Raw genomic sequence first — 22,479 nt, 5'->3', positions numbered from 1 at the left:
TATGAAAATGAAATGAATTTATTGTAAAGAAAATACACACATATATATATATATATGTTTATATATATAATTTTAAGATAAAATGTATCCATAAAAAATGTATAAAATGTTGAATATTTTATCAGTTATAAAAAAATAAGGAAAAAAAAACAAATTATTATTGATGGTTAAATAATAATACATTCATAAAATATAAAAAAAAAGTTATAGTCATTAGCTAAAAATATTTATAGAAAAAAAAACTTTTAAATAATATATAGAATTATTAACAATTTTTAAAAAATAATTTATAAAAATAATAAAAATATAGTGACTATAAAGTATATTATAAGAACATTATTATATTATATTTATATAAAGATTTTATATATATTTAAAAAGTTAATTAAATATATTTTTTTTTGATTAAAAAATGTTTAATTTCCTTTTATAATATTATTTTTCATTTTATATTATATGATATGTATATATATCTATATAAGTTATAAAGACGTTTTAAAATTTTTTCTAAAAGTATAATTGTTATCTACACTTATTCTTTATATAAATAATTTCCTTATACTACCTAACAATTATGAATAAATTTTAAAATAAAAAAGCCTTACTATATTTTATAAAATATAAAATGATATTGAAGAAATATTTTATTTAAAATATAAAATATAAACTTCAAAAGAAAGAAAATTTTAAAGTAAATTGAAAAATCTCTTTACAGATATTTTTATATAAATATATAAATTGCTCGGACAAAGTATCCATTTTAAGCAATTTTATATAATTTTAAAATAGATAATGTTTAGTTTTCTAAATAACACTAATTTTATCAGTCATTTTATACTTTAATATTCTTTATATTAGCACATATAAATTTTAGATATAAAATTTTACAATTATTATGCTTGCAATCATTCTAACAAAATAAAATTAATATAAAAAAAAAAATACTTTTAAAATATATATCTTAAACGTTGTGAATCATGTAAATATATCAAATTAATATAATTTATATTTTATTTTATTAAAATATACTAATAAAAAAAGGAAGGAAATCTTTTGACTTTATAATAAAAATTGCTTTAAAAAAATTTAAGAATTTTATTATATCTACAAATTTAGAAATCATTTATTTTTTTTAACAATTTTTTTTTTAATAATTTCTATAATAAATAAATTAAAAATAATTCTTTGTTACAATTTGAGATCCATAAATTAAATTTGCATTCCATTAACATATGTCATTATTTTCAACATCTCTTAATATTAAATTATCAATTGCAATTCGTGCTCTATGAAATAAACTTTCTTCAGAAAATTTTACAACAATATAAAGACGAATGTCTGATGGCAATATATCAACATACTCATGTTTCCAATTATTATCTATATCATATTTTTCTTTATTTTTTTTGGTATTTGATGAAACTTTAAAACATGTATCAAATGAACGTTTAACACTATCTTGACAAACAAAAATATCAACATTTCCTTCATAAATTTTATAATCAAAATGAAATCTTCCTTGTGTATTAAGACTAAAGATAGGTGAAGCAAGCATTGCTATATAATTTTCTTTACTTAATACAACCCACATAGCTTTATTAGATAATATAAATTCTGATTTACTAGATGGTAAATGTTCAGAAGTAAAAAGGCATGTAGAATTTTGATTAAAATCACATGATAATAATCTACAAACATTTGGATCTGGAATTTCAATAATTTTTTTACTAAATATTTGTGTTATTGCTGCAAATGCTTTTGATTGTTTTGGATATTTTGTAATAGGTGTACTAGAACATATAATACCATCCATTTTTATATCATCAACAATAATGGTACCTTGACTAGATGATTCAGCATAAAATGATAATCGAAATGGAGATGTTACTTGGGGAATATCAATTATAATAGGACCAGGTTGATTTATAGTAACAGGTTGACAATCTATAATTGTCATTTTTCTTCCATCAATTAAACATACTTTTAATATTGCATTACCAGTTTGCCAATATTTTAAAGTTAAAGATGAATCTCCTTTTGTACATTTTATTATTTCTGATAATAATATTGCTGTTCCAGGTTTAGTAAAATTAGCAATACCAAATTCACCATCTAATTTGAAAATATTATATAATTATTAAAAAAAATAAATTTAATTAAAATTTACCTGGTAAAATATTTGTTCCTGTTAATGAACTAAATTTATGAATATTTATATTACCTAATCCAATTTGCCAAAGTACATTATTATTACTATCATCATTTCCCCAGACACAATCTAAACCACGTTTTACAAAATCACAATTTAAATCACTTGTTGTATGAAGTGGTCTATTAACAATTGTAGATAATAATTCAGTAACATAAAAATCATTTCCATAATCATATGAATTTTTTGCATCATCACATAATGTAGCAGAATATTTTATATCATCAATTGCTATAAAATTATCAACATTTTGATCAACATTATCAATTTTAATACCATACTAAAAATAAAAATATTATTATAATATTTTTATAACATACCATAAAATTTTTTTTTGGACGGAAATGATATTTTATTGGTGCTGGTGTTTGACTTAACATTATTTCTTTACATTCTAATTTTTCTTTAGCTAAAGTAAATGCACAAATACTTAATTGAACATTTTTTGATGCCCATGTACGAAATTGTATAAAAGATTTTTCATTACTTTGACATTGTATTGGATCTGATACTAACATAACAAAAGGTCCTTTACTATATTGTTCAATATACAAATAAACAAAATTTTTAATTGGCCTATTAAATGTTCCAGTTATATTGTATAAATTACTTTCATTTGGTGACTTTTTTGCCATTTTCCATATCTAAAAAAATAGTCAATTATTTTTATTAATAAAAAATAATTAAAATATTTTTAAATATTTCAATAAAAAAATAATAACTAACCCCATTTCCAGAAATACTATTTCTCCATCTACATTTTTTATTCCAATCAGAACAAGATAAATCAGAAGGTGTACTTATATAATCACCATTTGCACTGGTTATTAAATCATTTCCTTCAAAATCTTCACCTAAATCTACTAAAAAAAAATATAATTAAAAAAATTAAAATTAAAAAAATAAATTTACATGCTACTTTACATAATTCTGCTTCATATTTTATATTATCAACCATTACAAATGATCCTTCAACATTTGCCATATCATAACCTCTTATTGCAATATAAAAAGGTGTATTACGTTCAGGTATATTTACATAACATTCAGTATTTAAATAAACAGTTCCACAATCCAAATATAATTTTTCTGGTATTAATTTTATATTATCATCTGGTAATTTTTCATACATTAAAACTTCTAATCTAGCACCATTATATGTCCAATAATCTAATGTTAATTTTCCAATATTTTTTTGGCATGGTATCAATGATGATCGTATAATTGCTGTTTGTTCTTCACGTTTTCTATCACCAATAAATAATAAATTGTCACCCTCAGAAAGTTTTGATGGCCCTGGTGCAACACGTAAATATGGAAATTCTATATGATCTGTTTTTGTAAAAAGAAAAAAATCCATTGAATCTAATCCTTCTTTACTTTCAACATTTTTCCAGTTACACGTTTCAACATTTTGAAAATCACAATTAAGATCTGATGAATGGCGTATTGGACGTAATTTTTTTGAATCTAATTTATCAAGACCATTTTCAACCCATTCTAATCCTAAATATTGTTTTATTTTAGCACGTTCTTGTTCATAACCCGGCATACAACTTAAAACTAAATAATAATTTAATATAATTAAATAATATTTTAAATTAAAAAAAAAATAATAGATAATATATATATATATATATAAGCTTACCAGGTTTATAAAATATATTAAATAATATTATAATATATAATCCATAAAAAATATAACATTGATTAAGCATAATTAAAAAAAAATTAATATTGACCTTTGCTTAATATTTTACTTTTTAATTAAATAAATAATAATATAATAATATTATGCCTTTTCTAAAGACTAACTTTAGTTCTAAACGAACAATGATAAATTGATGACTATTATCAGAAAATAAGTTATTTTTATGGTAAAATCTGGTTCTTCTTTTTTCACGCTATTTCCTATGTACTCCCTTAGGCGGAATAATATCTTTTACAACAATATGTGACATATCATACCTTAATACGTCATTTATAAATCTTTTATTACTTAAAAATATAAATTATTAAAATTTATTTCTATCATTTTTATAATTATTTATCCAATAATTAAATAAATTTATGTTCACAAATTGTTATTTTTAATAAAATCACCTCTGTCATTGATTAATGATAAATTTTGGAACAGGAATTTGAACAGTGAATGCTGTAAATAAAGTTTAATCACTTAAATTGTATATATATCCCTTTCTATAGTACATGAAATATGTTATACAATTAACCTTCCGGGCGCATCTTCATAAGTAATTCCAGATTTGTTTATAATTATAAAATTGTATTTAAAAAGACGAGATATGAGAAAAATAAAAAGTTTTTGATTACTTTCCATTTTACTGATTTTTATCACAAGAACCTGATTCTTTATGAAAAATGAAAGTTAATTTCTTGTATATTATAAATACAATAGAAAATTGAAACGTCCATTTGTTATATTTAATTTTTATTATTTATAATATTAAAAAAAAAAACTTTAATCTAAATTAGTATCATAAATAATAAATTATATATAACTTTTTTTTTTTTAAATTTACCAATTAGTAATAACTATTTGAATTTTAAAAAGTACAATTGACGTGATAAGTTAAATAGAATAAAATTATTAAATTTTATATTACCTATTTTTTAATATTTAAATTAATAATTTTCATAATAATAAAAACTTTTTTACGAAATCACTCAAAAACACTTTAATTCTTATATTCACCTGTATAGTATTTCTTATTAATAATGTGGAAATAAAAATTTTATTTTTATCTATTAAATAAATTATGAATAAAAAAAAATATATGATATCAAAATGTTAATTATTTGAATAAAAAAAATACCTTTATGTATAACGTTTAAAAAAAACAACAAAATATCTTTTTTTTTGTTGCATTTTTTAATTTATATAAAATTTTGATATTTTAATACAATATAATAAAATTGATATATACATTATCTATAAAGTAAACAATGAATTTCTTCAAATACTAGATATTAAAATAATATACTTCATTTGAAGAATAAGAAAATTTATTACAATAATGGCTACGTTAATAAATTTATTTAGATATTCATTTGTGTTAATTTTTTAAATAATTAAAAATAAAATATTTTGTTGTATTTAAATAAAATGATAATAAAAATGATAATAAAGTTGTTTAAAAGAATAAAAATTTGATAATTGTTTATTTAAAAGAAACAAAGTAATAAAATCTTATTTTTTTATCTTAATAATAAATTATTTAAAATGTTTTTTTTCTTTTATAATGTAATATATTGAAATTTTTTTTATTTTAATATATTTTGATTTTTTTTAAAATACCTTTACTTTTATGCATTTATATTTTTTTATTGTCAAAAATTTAATAATGTTATTTATTTAGCTTATTAAAAATAATTGTTTTGCTTGAATTTTTTTTTTTAATTCTTTATTTATCTCTAAAAATAACATTTATAAAACTTAAAAAGTATATATAAAAATTCTTTAATTTTTTTTTAATGGCATTAGAAAATTTTCTTGAACACATGAAATAATTGTAATTAACATTAAGTAATAACAGCAAATAATAAAGTAAATTACTATTTCTTTGAATATTTTTTTACTTATAAGATAATGTTTTGTTTTTATTAAAATATATAAGTATATTTAAATTTTTTATTTAAAATAATTTTTAGATTGGTTAATAAATTATTCATTTAATTAAAATATTATAGTTTTCTTGTCATATATATATGTATATATTTATTTATTAATTTAGATATATGTAACAATATCACCTTTTTATATATTTTTCATAATTATTTTTTAATTTATAGTGATATCAAATAACATTGGTATTCTTTAAATTAGTTATTTTAAAATATTTACATGTTTTAATGACATAATTTCTTTAAAATATTATTAATTTATAAAATATTTAATATATATTTATGGAATAAATAAATATAAATTATTATATACTTATTTTGCAAATATATTTATTTTTTAATAATATCACATATTACATTGTTTTACTTATAAAGTTTATTATATTTAAATTGTTTAGAAAAATAACTATGAAATATAAAATAATAAAAAGTTTAAGTATATTATTTTTATTATTTTCATTTGGATATACTTATAATATTTTATTAATAAAACTATTTCCATATCCTAAAAACAAAAATGAAATAAAAAGTTATTATGATAATCCGATACATTCATTAAGGTAAGTTTTAATATTTTTTACTTAAATTAATATACATATTTTTTAAATAGTAAACGACAATTCAATTTTTTTGGTTCTAAAGATCATAATTGTTTTTATTCTCCAATGAATTGTGTTTTTTGGAAAGACAGAATTTCAACTGGAAGCCTCAAGATTCGATCAAAAAAGAAACTTTTTAATGTTTTTAAATTTTTAGATATTTAATTTTATAAAATAGGTCAATTATCTTTACAAATATTTAAAAATTTTTGTCACCTACAAATGTGCTTTAAAATATAAGTATTAGTCTATTTTGATTACTAATAATTTTTACAAGAAAAAATTTTTTTTTAAAAACAGACAAAATAAAGCGGATATTGTATGGTAGATTGTTATAATTTATAATTCTTCACGATATTTTTTTTTCTACAAAAAAAAAAATTATTAAATGCTGTGGTTTTTTTTTAATAATTTTACCTTAATAAACATATTTTTACCATTCGAATATTTTAATTCAGTATTGGAGAAACATGCATCTAATTGTGTGGTGGTGGGACATAATCCTATATTTTGACATTTTTCTATATTTGATTTAACTGTTACATTAATTGAATCATTCCATAAATCATTATAATATACATTTAATGTTTTTGTACAAATATTTGTAAATAAACCTAAATCATCACAATAATCTGCTTGAATAGAATCTTTAATACTATTCTTAAAAAAAATATTTTTTATACATTTAAATATAATAATACTCTTACTTTATCCATTCCTATTTGATAAAATGTATTGATATAACTTAAAAATTGTTTACAAATAATACATCCTAACATCAATGATCCTTCTTGACTATTAATTCCAAGTATATGAAAATCATTTGAATTAGAAAAAATATTATTTATAAGGATAGTTAATAATATAATTTTATAATTATATTTTCCATTCATATTATAATTAAAAATTACTTTTTAATAATAATTCAAGTTGATTTTATCAAAATGTTATAATATTTTAAAATTAATATGTACAAATAATTTTCCTATCTTAATATTATCATATTGATAATATGATTAACAATTACATACAAATTTTTGTTCTAAACTTTAAATTTAATATCTTAATAATTGATTATTTAAATTTTAAAGTAGTGTCAAAAATTGTTTTATAAAAATATAATATTTAATAAATTTTTAAAAAATATATAATATATATATTTTATGAAAATAAACAAGTTTTTTTTTTATATTAATGAGAAAAAGTCGTCTATTACAGGAGGAATTAATTGATTTTTGATTAAGATATCTCATTTAAAATGGAAAGATGATTATTAATAAATTTATTATACTTTAAAATGTGTGCATATATAGTGATAATTTTAGAAAAGATTTAAATTAAATAAAAGTTTTTTTTTTTGTGATACTACTTATTTGAAGATTAAGAAAAAATTTAAATTAGTATATTTAAACGTTTCAATTTTGGTGAAACAAATTGACGATAAATTATACATGATAATTTTTTCGCGGATGTTAAAATAGATTTAATTTTTTATAACAATTTAGTAATTTAATAAAATTTTATTGTATATTATAAAGTTTTATTTTCTATATTTATTAAAAAACATGTTATAAGAATACAAAAAATTTTTAGAAAATGTAATGAAATTTTTAAATATAAGTGATTTCCAATTTTAAAGTAGATAAAAAGTAAAAATTAATTTTTTTTAAATAAATTAAATTTTTATATAATTAAGTTTATTAATATTTCGTAAATAATAAAATTTTTGCAAAAAATATTAATGTCATGTTATAAAAAAAATTTATATAATTTTATTAAATTAAAAAAAATATTATTAATAAAATATAAATCTATAAAAATGAAACATAATATTTTTTTAAATTGTTTGTTTTATATTTTTGTTAATAAGTTTTATTTTCTTTTATCAAAATTATTTTACAAAGTAATAGTAATTTTTTATTGTTAATATTTTTTGTTCTTTACAATTAACTTTACTAAAATATTGTTTTACTTTTGTTTAAAATTAAATCATGTTGAAAAATTATTTACTACACGATAGAAAACTTTATACAAATATATTTAATCTTTATTCTCATAAATAATATAAATTTTTGCTAATAATTAACTTGCTTTAACAATATAATAAAATTATTTACTTATTTAATTAAGGTCAATTTTTAAAAACATTAAAAAAAAGTATATTTAATGAAAATTTTATAGAATGGTTATTACCAATAAAAACTCATAGAAATTTGTAAAACATTTGATAAATTAATATTTTGCTTTTTGAACACTATTTTTATAGAAAAAAAATAAAATTATAAATATTTTTATTCTTTGATCATTTAAATATTTTACTTTTTATATAATATTTGAAAAAAGTATGATAATTTACTACTTTACAATAAAAATATTTGAAAAACATTTTAGTTATAATTATGAACATTAAATGATACAATGTTATAATTAAACAAAATATTAAATTTAGTAAATATATTTTTTTTATATTGATTATTTATAAGTAATAATCAAAAAATTAAATTAAAAAAAATAAATATGTTAAGGAAAAAAATAAATTTAAACTATTAATTTTTCTACGTTTATATTTTTATAACTAATTATTTTAATTCTTTTTAGATGATAATTGTTTCTGGTAATAAGATTATTTTTATATAAAAATGTGTTTCTCATAATATATTATATTTAAAAATATATTTAATTTAAAAAATAATTCGCAGAATTAAAATATAAAGTAAGTAATATAAATGTTGATTTAAAATAGTTAATGAATTATAATTAAAAGAATTTTATACAAAAAAATTGCTTTACATTAAATTAAAATATTTTTAAGAAAATGTCATTAGATTCTAATATATTTATTAATTTGACCACGCAAAATTTACATTTCAATTTATTTAAATTTTAAAATATATTTAAAAACCCAAGAGTGAGTGAAAAATTTATTTACTTTTTTTAAAATTATATACAAGACAAGAAAGAATAATATTTCTAAAAATATGGATGCAAAAATTTGCGCTATTTATCATTATAAACTTTGTTGTTGTATAAGATTCCAATATAAACCTTTTTTAGCAACCAATTGATTATGTGTACCAAATTCTTTAACTTGTCCTTCAGCAATATAAACAATAACATCAGAATTTTGAATTGATGATAATCTATGTGCAATAGTTACACAAGTACGATTTAATCTAGCTTTATCTAAAGCATCTTGAACAGCTCTTTCAGATTCAGAATCAAGAGCTGATGTTGCTTCATCAAGTAATAAAATTTTTGGATCACGAACAAGTGCTCTTGCAATAGCAATTCTTTGTTTTTGACCTCCTAAATAAATAAAATTATTAATTTTTGGTTTATATAAATATATATTTACCTGATAATTTTGAACCTTTTTCACCAACTTCTGTATTAATTCCATCTGGTAATAAACTAATAAAATTCTTAGAATTAGATAATTCTAATGCATCATCTATTTTTTCTTGTGAAACATTTTTTAAACCAAAACAAATATTTTCTTTTATTGTACCAGAAAATAATCGTGGTTCCTGTCCAACTAATGCCATTTGTGTTCTCAAATAATAAAGTGATAATGTTTTAAGATCTTTACCATCAAATCTTACAGCACCACTAGATGGATCATAAAAACGTTCTAACATTGAAATAGTTGTACTTTTACCAGAACCAGATGGACCAACTAATGCAACTGTTTGTCCTTTTTGTATACTAAAATGTAAACCATCCATAACAATTTGATTTTTTCTTGCAGGATATGTAAATTTAATGTTATCAAACATTATATTTCCTCTAATTTCATGTTTCTCACCAGCCATATGATCACCAGTTAATGGTTTTGCATTAATAATTTTAAATAATGTTTTTGCAGATGTATTTGCTTTTACAATTTCTGGAAAATATGAAGCAGCATTCATAACAGCAACAGAACCAAGAAGCATAAATATAACACCTTGAAAAACATCTTGTGGTGCTTTGTGGCCTAAATATATAACATGAATACCAATTGCATAAACAACAGTAAGAATAAAATATTGAAATGATTGTGATAAAGCAAAATTTATTGCTTCTAATTTAGAACGTTGGAATTCATTAGCTTTCTTTAAAACAACAGCTTTATTATATATATTACAAAAATGTTCAGATCTTGTTAATAATTGAACTGTTTTAACATTTTCGATTGCTTCAATTGAAATTTTACCAGCTTCATCATGAATCATTAACTCTCTTGTCTTTTTTTGAATAAGTAATGAAAGTATTATTTGTGATGCACCAAGAATTATAATTAAACCTGTACCAAGTGTTGATACTTGCCATGAATATATATATGAAAGAATTATACATGTAATTATAGATGTAATACCATATAAAATTTGTAACATTCTACCATCAAGTACAGCACGAATGTTTGGTACATCAGCTGCTAAACGAGTAATTAATTCACCTGGTGAATTTACTTTTTTATCAAAAAAACTAGCATCTTGATAAAGAATATTACTAAATGCCATAACACGATATTTTAATGTTAAATATCCTGAAGTATATGCATATATAACAGATGATAATAATTGTGATATAAAAGTACCACAACCAACTGCTGCAAAATAAGCAATTGTTATTGCTAATTGACCAACCATATAACCATCATAATTTCCTTGAAATAATCTAAAAACATGTGTAAATAATAATCCTAATGCAGGAAGTTCCATTCCACGAATAATAGCAATACCTAAACCAATTATTAATAAACCATAATAACCATCAGCATTTTTATATACTGTTAATATATTAGCTGAATTATCTTTTTGTGTATCATCAAGTTCTTCAAGTTCATTAATAGCATTTAAAGCATATTGAGGATCAGTTGCAACCATATCAAATATTAAAGAATTTTGTATTCTAAAACTTTGATTATTTTCATCAGCACGTATAAATGCATCTCTACCACTTCTAATACTTGATCGATATGATGAAATACTTGATCTTTCAGAATCTTTATAATTGTATGTAATAGGTTCTGCTCTATGAGTATATGATATATCATCATTTATACTTTTATTATCGTTATCTTCTTCATTTGTAAATTGTTGTGCTTTTACTAATTGAGCATATTTTCCATCTAATTTTACTAATTCATCATGACTTCCTTGTTCAATAATATTTCCTTTATCAAATACAATAATTTTATCAGCTGTTTTAATAGTTGATAATCTAAAATATTAATTATAATTATAATAATAATAAAAAGTTACCTATGAGCAATTACAATTGTACTTCTTCCTTTAGCAGCATTATTTAATGCAGATTGTACAATTGATTCTGATTGTGTATCTAAAGCACTAGTAGCTTCATCAAGTAATAATATTTTTGGATCTCTTGCTAATGTTCTAGCAATAGCAATTCTTTGTTTTTGTCCACCAGATAATTGAACACCACCCTCTCCAATAAGTGTTTCATATTTATTTGGTAAATTTTCAATAAATTCATGAGCATTAGCCATTTTACATACTTTAATCATTTCTTCATGTGTAATATTAGAATTACCCATTCTTAAATTTTCAGCTAAAGTATCACTAAAAAGAATTGGTTCTTGTTGTACAATACCAACAATATTTCTTAACCAATTAATATTTAAATCACGTACATCAACACCATCAATTGTTACAGATCCTTCTTCTGGTTCATATAAACGTGTAAGTAATCCAACACTTGTTGATTTACCACATCCACTATGCCCAACTAATGCAACAGTTTGTCCTGGACTAACAGTAAAATTAATTCCATGCAAAATTTTTTGTTCTTTTCTTGTTGGATATCTAAAATGAACATTTTTAAATTCTACTTTTCCTTTAACATTTTCTAAAATTTTTCCTTTATCACTATAACAATCAATTGGTGGTACTCTATTAATTGTATTATAAAGATCTGCTGCAGCAACACGAGCATTTAATAAAACCATTAAATGTGGAGATATTAAACCAAGAAAATATGCACCAAGAAGCATAGACATAACAACAATAAAAACATCACCTGGTGTTCCATAAATTCCAACACTTAAAAGATAACCACCATAACACATACCACATCCTAAATAAGTAATAAGAATTAAAAAAAATAATCCACCAAATAAACCACTCCATAAACCATTAAGTATATTATATTTAACAGCTCCTAATAATGCTTTTTTATATTTTTCTATTCTTTCTTCTTGCCCATTAAATGATTGTACAGTTCTAACTGCTAAAATAGTTTCTTCTGCAACTGCTCCTGCCATTCCAACATTCATAAGTTCATTCATTGTTGAATTTCCAATTAATTGAGACATTAATGCCATACAAATACATGTTGCTGGTGCTACACCTAACATCATAAGAGTTGTTCTCCATTCATATGAAAAAGCAATAACAACTGCTGAAATATACATCCATGCTCCTCTTAAAAGTAAACCTAATTTGTCACCTAAACCTTCACGTATACGATCAACATTATCATTTAATCTTGTTGTTAATATACCAGCTTGTGTTCTATCAAACCATCCTGCATTTTGTCGAAGTATACTTTTGAGATATTCTTTACGAATTTTTGCTACAATTCTATTACAAACAGTTGAAAATGCCATAAATTGAACAAAATTAATAAAAAGTGTAAAAACTCCAATACCTAAGAAGATATATACATTTTCATATGCTTTAATACGAAATGTCCAACTTGTAGGAGGATACAATAAAAGAGCATTAGTAATTCTACCAGAAATAATTGATAAAACAGGTTGAGCTAACCCAGATAAAATTGTTGTAATAAATCCAATAACTAATAATATTATATCAAATTTACTAGCATAACGAAACTAAAAATAAATTAATAATATAATATTTTTTTTATATATAATAATAATTAAATATTATAAAAAAAAAAATGAAATATAACTTACAAGACCAAATAAAGAAACTGGCTTAGCTGAAACTCTTTGTGGCATATTTGCACTTGGATTACATAAAAGATAGTTTAATATTTTACCAAATATTGATGGTTCATATAAAAATCCTTTATCTTCTTCATCTTCATCTAAAAAAACATTATTCATATCTAAAGCGGTAGATAAATCATTTTTCTTTCCATTATTAAGATTATTTTTTACTTTTGAATCCGTTTTTGTTGTCATACTTTATAATTAATAGTTTTTTTTCGAATATTAAAAAAAAACCAAATTTGCATAAAATTTAAAAAATCTGAAGTAAAATAAATATATAATTATATTTGATGAATAAAGGTAAAATTTAAAAAAATAAAATGTTTTTTATTTATTAATTAATAAAAATTTTGAAATATTATCTAGTAAATATAAATTATTTATAGTTATGATTTTATTAATTTAAAAAAATTTTTACAATATATAATAATTAAATTAAAATTTGCCAATAAAATTTGTTTTAAAAAAATAATAAGTTAAAAATTATAAATAAAGTAAACTTTTTTTTGACAATGTTGGATATATAATAAGAATACCTAAATTAAATAACCCTAAATTATCATTATATATATTATTACATTTATTTACAATTTCTATTGTGGGCTGGTTGTTGGAGCATACAAAAGACACTGTATTAAGATTAACTTATAATTTGTGTTAACATAAACTTGTGTAAATGAGAATTGTTTGCACTTGAAAACTTACAATTTAATATATGTAAGTTAATATTTTTGTCTATTTTATGCTTTCTAAGTAAATTTTTGTTCTTGATATAATTATAACGTAAAATAATCAAAAAATCATTCTTGATATTTATTTATAATTGTTACTGTAATATAATAGTAATTATTTTATAAATAATAAATATTAGGTATTTGACATTTGTTATAATTTAACTTAAATAAAATAAACAAAAAGTGTCATTTGAAAAACTTTTTTTCACCTTTTTTTTTAATTTTTTAACTTTATAAAAAATAATGTAAATTTTAAAATTAAAAAAAAAAATTTTATTTTATTTGCAACAAAATTTTTTTTTGTTTATACCATTTAAATATTAATATTTGAAAATTTAATTTAATTGTTTTTTTTAAAAAAAACAAACAAATTGTATATGTTGCATGTTGTTAATAATTATAAAATAAAATAAATAAGTTTTTTTAAAATACAAAATTAATTTTAAAAAAACATTTTTTTTTTAAATTTTATGAATTAAAAATCAAAAAGTTTTTATTTTCTTTTAATTTTTTTATAAAAAACTTTTTTACTTTAAGTAAAATTTATAGATATGTAATTTAATCTTTAAAATTTATTTTTTTAATTTAAAAAAAAACAAAAAAAAACTTATTTATTACTTTACTGGAACTAAATTAATTTTTATTATGTTAAACTTGTGCTAAATTGTATTTTAAATTATTTAAAGAAAACTTTTGATAGGATAACCTGAATTGATAATAAAAGTTTTTTACTTATTTTAAGCTGAAGATGAGGTAATGTATGATCAAGATATTTACATGATTTATAAAAAGGAGTAAACTAGCTTTAAATTTGTCTGTGTATACAATAATTGTTAACGTTTATATAGTTTTATTATAATTTTACATATTTCTTTTTGTTGAAAATTGTTTAATTTAGTATTTTGAAATTATTTTTATATTTACAACTGTGAAAAGAGATTTAAAATAAATATACAACAACGATAAACTGTTAAGAATAACTAGGAAATATATTAAAAATTGTTACTTAGCAACTGATTATATGGGTTTTATAACAAATTTGGTAAAGTATGTAATCTATTAATGATAAATTAATTTTTTTTTAAAATGTTATTATTTGGTTTAGGAATAGGAGTTATTTTGATATTAACTTTATGGTTATTTATATTATTACTATCAATAATATTTTATAAACGTGGATTGTAAGTATAAATTTTTTTAAGATGAATAATTTAATTACTTTTAAGAAAAACTATACTTCCTTTTTTGCTTCTAGGAATATTTTTAACAACTATTATATTAATTTGGCCAAAAGAAAAATGCAAAAAAGAAGAAGAAAATAAATTTATAAAACAAGAAAGTTACGAAAAACCGACATACTATCCAATTTTTTTTAGTTTGCCATTATTAATAATAACAACAATAACTATCTTATTTCTATCAATAAAACAACTTCAAATAACATTTTTAAAACCATTTGATAATAAAACATTTTCAACAAAAATGTTGCTAAAAATTACTGATAATTAAATAATAAATTTAGAATACTAGCAGATGAAATACCAATTAATATAAAAAAGATATGATACATATAAAAAATTTACATTCTTGTATATAAAATTTTAAATAAATTTTGATAATGTTTAAGTAATATTATTTTGTATAAAATTATTTATAAATAAATACATTAACAACTAAATATTATCTATGAGAATATTAATATATATAAAATTTTAAATAAAGATATTAGTATTATCATTTATAATATTTGATTTTGATAAAAATACATTTATATATTAGTATTTTAAAATAAAATTTACCACATTTTTTAATTATATTTTTTTTTCTACTAAATTATTTTATCACATGGTTTTTTTTTATCCAAAACAAAATGTTTTGGTAAAAGAATATTTTTTTTTCCCTTTTAACTATATTTTTATATATAATTTTCGGTCATATTTATTATAAAATTTTGTGGGTAAATAGTATTTATTTGATTTGGTAATCAATATTAACTTATAAATTTATACTTTTTATATTTTTATTTCCCTAACATTTTAATAAAATTTTTGACTTTACATTGTTATATATTTTATTTTCATTATACACATTTGTCATTCGTTAAACTTTTTTTTTATTTTAATGTACATTTAGTTTTTATACATATATGAGTTAGTTATATCGCTTATTACCGTTAAAAATATAAAACAAATACGTCCTTGAATTTTCTAAGTTGTTTTCTAAAATTTTCTACAAATTTTTAAATTAAAAAAAAGAATATTGATGTCAAATGTTACAAATAAAAAAGCGTGCAAATATTATTTTAATTTTTCCATTTCACTTAACTTTAATTTGAATTTATTTTACTTTTAGTTTTATAGTTCTATTTACGTCTTACTTCAAAGAATTAAATTTTTCCAAATATTTTTACTTTTATCATACTAAAAGTTCAAATTATTTCTAAAAAAAGAAAAATAAAACAGCGTAAGATGTCTTCACAAATTGATAAAAGTATGTTTTAAATTTAATTATTTTTAATAAATATTTTAGTCACTCGTCAAGTTTTACAAATACACGTGGAACCAATAGAAATTGAATTGAATGATGTTGATGAAGAAGTTTTATTACCAACATTACGTACAGCATTTCCTCATTGTTGTGGTTTATATTATTATGATTTTAAAACAAATAAAAAAAATATTGTTAAATTTGATGGAAAAAAATTTTTACCGCCTAAAGGTGATTGGCTAACACAAAAAATTTATGCTAATTTATCTGGTAGGTATAAAATATTTATTTAATGAATTATTTTTTTTTTAAGGAGGAAGAGTATATAATGAAATTAATAGTAACTATGAAAATGCCACAAAAACATTTGAAAGATCAGTTTATGCTGTACAAAAAATGTTTGAATCATTAAATGGAAATTTAAAAAAAAGAGATATAAATATTGATAGTAAAGTTAAACAAAATGAAAAAGGAAAAATAAATTGTGAGAGAAGTACAATAAATTCATTGGATAATATTGAACCATTATTAAAAAAACTTTCAAAAAAAATGGTTAATTTTTTTTTTATTAATTTAATTAAAAAATTTTTTTTGTTTTATTTTTAGATAAAAAAATCATCCAAAGAAAGTGGAGATGATAAATCAAAAAACAATGATGAAATTAAAAATAATTGTGAAAATAATTGTGATAAATGTGATTTATCATATTCTCAAATGGAACAACAGTTTTTGGATTTAGCAAAAATTTCAACGGGAAAAGATTCTATTATAGAATCACAAAGGAAAGAATTAGCTGAGGCAAATAAAATTGGTCCAATATTAGAAAAAGAAATTGTTGAACTTAAAAATAAATTAAAGAAAGTTGAGGATAAATGTAAAAGTTATAAAGATGAACTTGATATTTCTAAAGAATTAGCAAATGAACAGAAAGATTATGAAGAAAAATTAAAAAATTTGCAAAATAAAATGGAAAATTCTGAAAAAGAAATAAAAGTATTAAAAAAAAATCTTCAAAAAGAGATAGGAGAAAAAGAAATGTTTAAGAAAGAACTTGATCGTACATCTAAAAAATTTAGTGAACTTGAACATTTGATAAACAATTTAAATGGTGAAAGATTATGTCTTAAAGAAGAATTAAATGAAACATGTAATCAATTAACAATGAAATGTAAAGAATTAAATGCATTAAATGAAGAATTAACAGTTGATAATTTATCTTTATTAGAAAGGTAAATATATTATTAATTTCATGATAATTTTTATATTTAGGGAATATAATGCAATTGCAAAACTTGAGAATATAACATCAAAACATAATCATGAATGTGATGATTACAATAAAATTATTCAAAATAACAACGATCAGGTTGTTTTACAACAAAAATAATTTATGTCTCAAAATTATTAATTCACCATTATATGTCCCTTTGTTTTTAAATTACATGTGTTTATCTAAAATAAATTATAATTAATGGTGATATTTTGAGAAGAAATATATTATACACATCAAAAGTCCTTTGTCTTTATATTTTAATTTAACTTAATTCAAATGTTAAAAAAATTTTTTCAATTAAATATAAAAGTTATTTGTTTATATTTAATAATATTTTTAGATTGATGAGCTTCAAAAATCAATCAATTCTATGGAAGCAACATTAACTCAATTAATACAAGTTAATGATGATTTAAGTCGCAGGTTAGATTTTAATGAAAGTTATATATCTCCATAAAACAAAAAAATCAAAGTAATTTAAGAATTTTTTTTTTTTCATATTATTATATTGTTGACTACACTATTATCCATATAGTGGTGATGCAACTAAATATATCATTTTAAACTAGTATGTAAAATTGATATTACAAAATAATACATTTATTATTTTTAAATATAAAAATTACATACAAAAAGATATACATATCTTGAATTTAATAAATATGAATTTTTTTTTAGAATTATATTATAAAAATCACATTTATTTTTTTTTGTTGTGAGAAAGTAATTATTTTATTGCGCTACTACTTTTAGCCAAAGTTAAAAATAGTACCAAAAAATAAAAACCTGACGATAGATAATTAATATTTTGAAAATATATTTATTAATTAAAGTTACTGGTAAAATAAATATTATAAATTAAAATAAGAAGAATATATAAAACTTGATTAAGAGTTAACTAAAGTTTATTATTTCTTTAGATGTATGCTTTCGGAGTATGAAAGAAAAAAGGACAATCAAAAATACTCAAAACTTAAAAATCAATTTGAGAAAAAAGAAAATAAAACAAAAAAATATCTTATATGAATTATTAAAACAAACATTTTTTTTATTTAAAGTTAATTATTGTAATTTTGAGAAACATTTTAAATTGTTTTTAAACCTAAAATAAAAAATGTTTTTCAATTTTTTTTTGAAAAATATTACTTCAATTATTTTTCTTATCTATTTTTAATCTTTTAATAAGAAGTTCAAATATAAGTCATAAAATATTATTAAAGTAAACATTAATTATTACTCTTCTCACATTGAAATTTTATTGCCATCTTTTAAAACCATAAAAATAGTTAATTTTTATTATTTGACTATTTTTTTTTTATTTTAAAAAAATTTTAAGTAATAATGTATAACAATTTAAGTTTTTTATCAGTGCATATATTTTTTAAAATGTCAATTAAAAAATAAGACTAAGGTAATTTAAAAAAGATTTTTATATTCTTTGATTTATGAATAAAAATATTTTTTTAATATATAATATTTTCTATTTAATTAATCTTTATTTTATTTAATAAAGTTTTTTTTTTAACTTTAGTTGTTATTTCAAAATAATACTTTAAAATTGATACTGGTAACACATTAGATTTAACTTAGAAATAATAATCTAATAATTAAAGAATATAAGATATCACATTATTTGAATACTTATGACATTTATCTTATCTTTAAAAATATATTTAAAACAATGAAATATGTTTAATTGATAATATTAAACTAATCATTTTAGCAAATGTTATCTTAATATCAATTTAATCGTTCTTTGTGAAAGTAAGTCAATTAAAATTGATATTTTAAATGCTTAAAAACATCATAATCATTGTTTTTTTTCTCCTTAAATTATATAATAGTAATAAAATATATATATATATAACTATTGTTGTATTAAGATAATAGTTTTTAGATAATCCATTATCATTAGACATAAAATATATATTCAAAATATTTGTAATCAGTTATCTTTAAATATTTTTAAAATTATTATTATTTTTAGAATTTTGTTTTGGTAAATAATGAATCACCAAAAATTTATTGTCATATTGTTTGTTATTGGTATTACATTTGTAAAATATTGTAAAACTAATAATGTATTTAATGTTAGTGTTAAAGCTTTATGGAATTTAAATATGATGGCAGAATGTGAACTTGGTTATAGTGCATTCATATACAATAATTATGGATGTTGGTGTGGTGCTGGTGGATCAGGAAAACCAATAGATGGAATTGATGAATGCTGTATGATGCATGATAAATGTTATGATGCTGCTATATATGGAAAAGTTTGTTATGATGTTCCATACGAATATCTTGATGATTATAGTTGGAATTGTAATGATCATGTTGCCAATTGTAAACGTAAGTTATAATAAATTATATTTATAATAATAAATATTTTTAAAATGTAGCTGATTTAACTGGATGTGGTAAAGTATTATGTAAATGTGATAAAATGGTTGTTGAGTGCTGGAAAAAATATGAAAAACCAAATAAAAAACCTTCTTGCAAGAAATCTTTATAATTGTTTATAGAAAATTTAATAATCACTTTTTTTAATAAATAAAAAAAATTTTTTGACAACATTTTTATTAAAACATTTATAAAGTAATAAAATAAATATTTTTGTAAAAATTTTATATACAGTTAACTATTTTAATGTCAAGTAATTATTAAAATATTAAAGTTTATCAAAAAGCAATTTTATTTTTAACAAATAATTATTTTTATTAATTTAGAATATTGTTAACTTTTAATAGTTTAACTAAAAATTTTATAAACAACAAAAATAAACTACTCATCTTTAAATAATTATCAAATTTATAGTTTAATTTTTATTTATCATCAATGTCATTTTAAATATTATTTAAAAGTCTAAAATTTGATTTTCTTTTTCATCAAATATTAAAAAAAAAACAATTATATTATGTATAAAAATAATCTTTTATTAAAAACAATATAAAAAATTAATTAAAATTTTTGACCAACTTTAATAGTAAAATATATGTCGTCTTTTGTATTATATTTTAAAACTGTCGAATAAATTATTAAATTACTTTCTAAAATATTTTCAGGTATAATATACGTATGCCTTTAAAAAAATTAAGGTCGCAATTAAAAACACTGTATGTCATTATTTAGTGACTTATATTTAAGCCGTTTAAAAACTTTAACGAAAATATAGAAAATTAACATTTTATTAAATTATATTGAACGTAGATATTAACTATTGATAAATTATTTTTATTTGCGATTAATCAAGGTTATATCATTTTATTAGGATGCTTTAAGAATTTATTCTTTTATTTAATGAAAAAATAAATTTTTTTTTTTCAATCAAATTAAGAACTATGTCAGGAAATAAAAATAATTTTGTTAAATATTTAAAATGTCGTTGATTAATAAAAAAAAATCCAATTGACTTTTTAATTAACACGTTACTATATATTAATTTAGAATATAATTATCTTATTTACTATTAATTATTATTTTATTCTCATATTTTGACACCATAAAATTATACTATATCAATAAAAGTACTTATATTTTTATTTATTATAACTTTTAACTTGTTTACTTTTTAATATATTTTGATGAAAAATACTTTTTAATCAAACAATATGTGTTACAAATTTTACCTGTTTTATAATATTTTAAATTATATAAATTTTGTATAGTCTCATAAATTTTTATACTTTTTCTAGAAATATTGTCAAATATATATAAAATAATTTTTTTTTTATTATATGCCATTCTTTTTCATCTAAAAAAAAAGAATTTTTTTTAAATATAAATTTTATGTTGAATATGGTATATCGATACATAATTCAAGTAATATCTGGTTTTAAAACTAATTTATAGTCTTTATAAATATCTTAAAAGTGTTATCTTTTTTTCATATTTTAACATTTAATCTTATCGTATTTTATAAACACTATAATATTTAATGACGGTATAAATAAGTTTATGTAACTAAAATATTTTAATATTAAGTTAATTCTTTATTTTTAAGATTCATAACTTGTTTCAATAAAATATTAAATTATTTTTAATTTATTAAAAGCTAACAATATTCTTCCTCTTAAATATATATTTGATTAACATTTAAAAAGAAAATTTTCTTGTCATCTTAATATAAAAGTTATTATTAAATTAGGTAATAACATAAAACATACAAAATATTATAGTGAAAAGATTTTTAAATGTGATAATTTATACTTCTAATACTATTATTCCAAATAATATATCTTTTTTAATTACTTTTTTTTGTTTTATTTTTTTTTTTCATTATCATAGATATACTAAAAATATTATTTCTTTTATATTTTTGTTGGTAATAAATAATTATGAATTTCATCATTAAAACATGTTATTAAACTAGAATAAAAACTATTATAGATAAGAAAAAAAAAAAATTTTTTTATAAGTCTATTTATATTTCAAAATATGATTGGTAATCTTGTAAATAGTATAAATATGTTTGTAATTTGTATTTGTGGTTAAAATATTTAAATAAATATAATTTAAAATTATATAATTTTTTTTAATAAATATAAAATCATAACAATTTTTTTTTCTTGAAA

At 18.8% G+C, this 22,479-nt stretch overlaps 7 protein-coding genes across 7 annotated transcripts; 4 read left to right on the top strand and 3 right to left on the bottom strand.

The window, feature by feature from the left end:
- Nucleotides 1-1,225: 1,225 nt before the first annotated feature.
- SRAE_X000148200 (MAM domain and Concanavalin A-like lectin/glucanases superfamily domain-containing protein) lies at nucleotides 1,226-3,927 on the bottom strand (the record flags this gene model as incomplete). The annotated part of the gene is made up of 6 exons (XM_024649474.1): nucleotides 1,226-2,112; nucleotides 2,168-2,489; nucleotides 2,530-2,853; nucleotides 2,936-3,072; nucleotides 3,122-3,772; nucleotides 3,858-3,927. The coding sequence occupies 6 exons, from the start codon at nucleotides 3,925-3,927 to the stop codon at nucleotides 1,226-1,228; spliced, it is 2,391 nt and encodes a 796-aa protein (XP_024498948.1).
- A 2,332-nt stretch (nucleotides 3,928-6,259) lies between these two features.
- Nucleotides 6,260-6,615, top strand: SRAE_X000148100 (Hypothetical protein; the record flags this gene model as incomplete). Its single annotated transcript, XM_024649462.1, has 2 exons — nucleotides 6,260-6,411; nucleotides 6,462-6,615. 2 exons carry the CDS (start codon nucleotides 6,260-6,262, stop codon nucleotides 6,613-6,615), a joined length of 306 nt encoding a protein of 101 aa, XP_024498947.1.
- A 174-nt stretch (nucleotides 6,616-6,789) lies between these two features.
- SRAE_X000148000 (Saposin B domain and Saposin-like domain-containing protein) lies at nucleotides 6,790-7,229 on the bottom strand (the record flags this gene model as incomplete). The annotated part of the gene is made up of 3 exons (XM_024649451.1): nucleotides 6,790-6,816; nucleotides 6,868-7,110; nucleotides 7,158-7,229. The coding sequence occupies 3 exons, from the start codon at nucleotides 7,227-7,229 to the stop codon at nucleotides 6,790-6,792; spliced, it is 342 nt and encodes a 113-aa protein (XP_024498946.1).
- A 2,228-nt stretch (nucleotides 7,230-9,457) lies between these two features.
- Nucleotides 9,458-13,606, bottom strand: SRAE_X000147900 (LP14331p; the record flags this gene model as incomplete). Its single annotated transcript, XM_024649440.1, has 4 exons — nucleotides 9,458-9,756; nucleotides 9,806-11,655; nucleotides 11,697-13,291; nucleotides 13,376-13,606. 4 exons carry the CDS (start codon nucleotides 13,604-13,606, stop codon nucleotides 9,458-9,460), a joined length of 3,975 nt encoding a protein of 1,324 aa, XP_024498945.1.
- A 1,628-nt stretch (nucleotides 13,607-15,234) lies between these two features.
- Nucleotides 15,235-15,657, top strand: SRAE_X000147800 (Hypothetical protein; the record flags this gene model as incomplete). The annotated part of the gene is made up of 2 exons (XM_024649429.1): nucleotides 15,235-15,329; nucleotides 15,375-15,657. 2 exons carry the CDS (start codon nucleotides 15,235-15,237, stop codon nucleotides 15,655-15,657), a joined length of 378 nt encoding a protein of 125 aa, XP_024498944.1.
- Nucleotides 15,658-16,616: 959 nt separating this feature from the next.
- SRAE_X000147700 (Hypothetical protein) lies at nucleotides 16,617-18,934 on the top strand (the record flags this gene model as incomplete). Its single annotated transcript, XM_024649418.1, has 7 exons — nucleotides 16,617-16,638; nucleotides 16,678-16,905; nucleotides 16,949-17,187; nucleotides 17,242-17,864; nucleotides 17,905-18,001; nucleotides 18,249-18,331; nucleotides 18,829-18,934. The coding sequence occupies 7 exons, from the start codon at nucleotides 16,617-16,619 to the stop codon at nucleotides 18,932-18,934; spliced, it is 1,398 nt and encodes a 465-aa protein (XP_024498943.1).
- A 980-nt stretch (nucleotides 18,935-19,914) lies between these two features.
- On the top strand, nucleotides 19,915-20,420 carry SRAE_X000147600 (Phospholipase A2; the record flags this gene model as incomplete). The annotated part of the gene is made up of 2 exons (XM_024649407.1): nucleotides 19,915-20,257; nucleotides 20,308-20,420. The coding sequence occupies 2 exons, from the start codon at nucleotides 19,915-19,917 to the stop codon at nucleotides 20,418-20,420; spliced, it is 456 nt and encodes a 151-aa protein (XP_024498942.1).
- Between the last annotated feature and the right edge of the window lie 2,059 nt (nucleotides 20,421-22,479).

This window comes from Strongyloides ratti, scaffold srae_chrx_scaffold0000002 (genome assembly GCF_001040885.1).
Source record: "Strongyloides ratti genome assembly S_ratti_ED321, scaffold srae_chrx_scaffold0000002".
NCBI lineage: Eukaryota > Metazoa > Nematoda > Chromadorea > Rhabditida > Strongyloididae > Strongyloides > Strongyloides ratti.
This window is presented reverse-complemented; position numbering and strand designations above follow the sequence as displayed.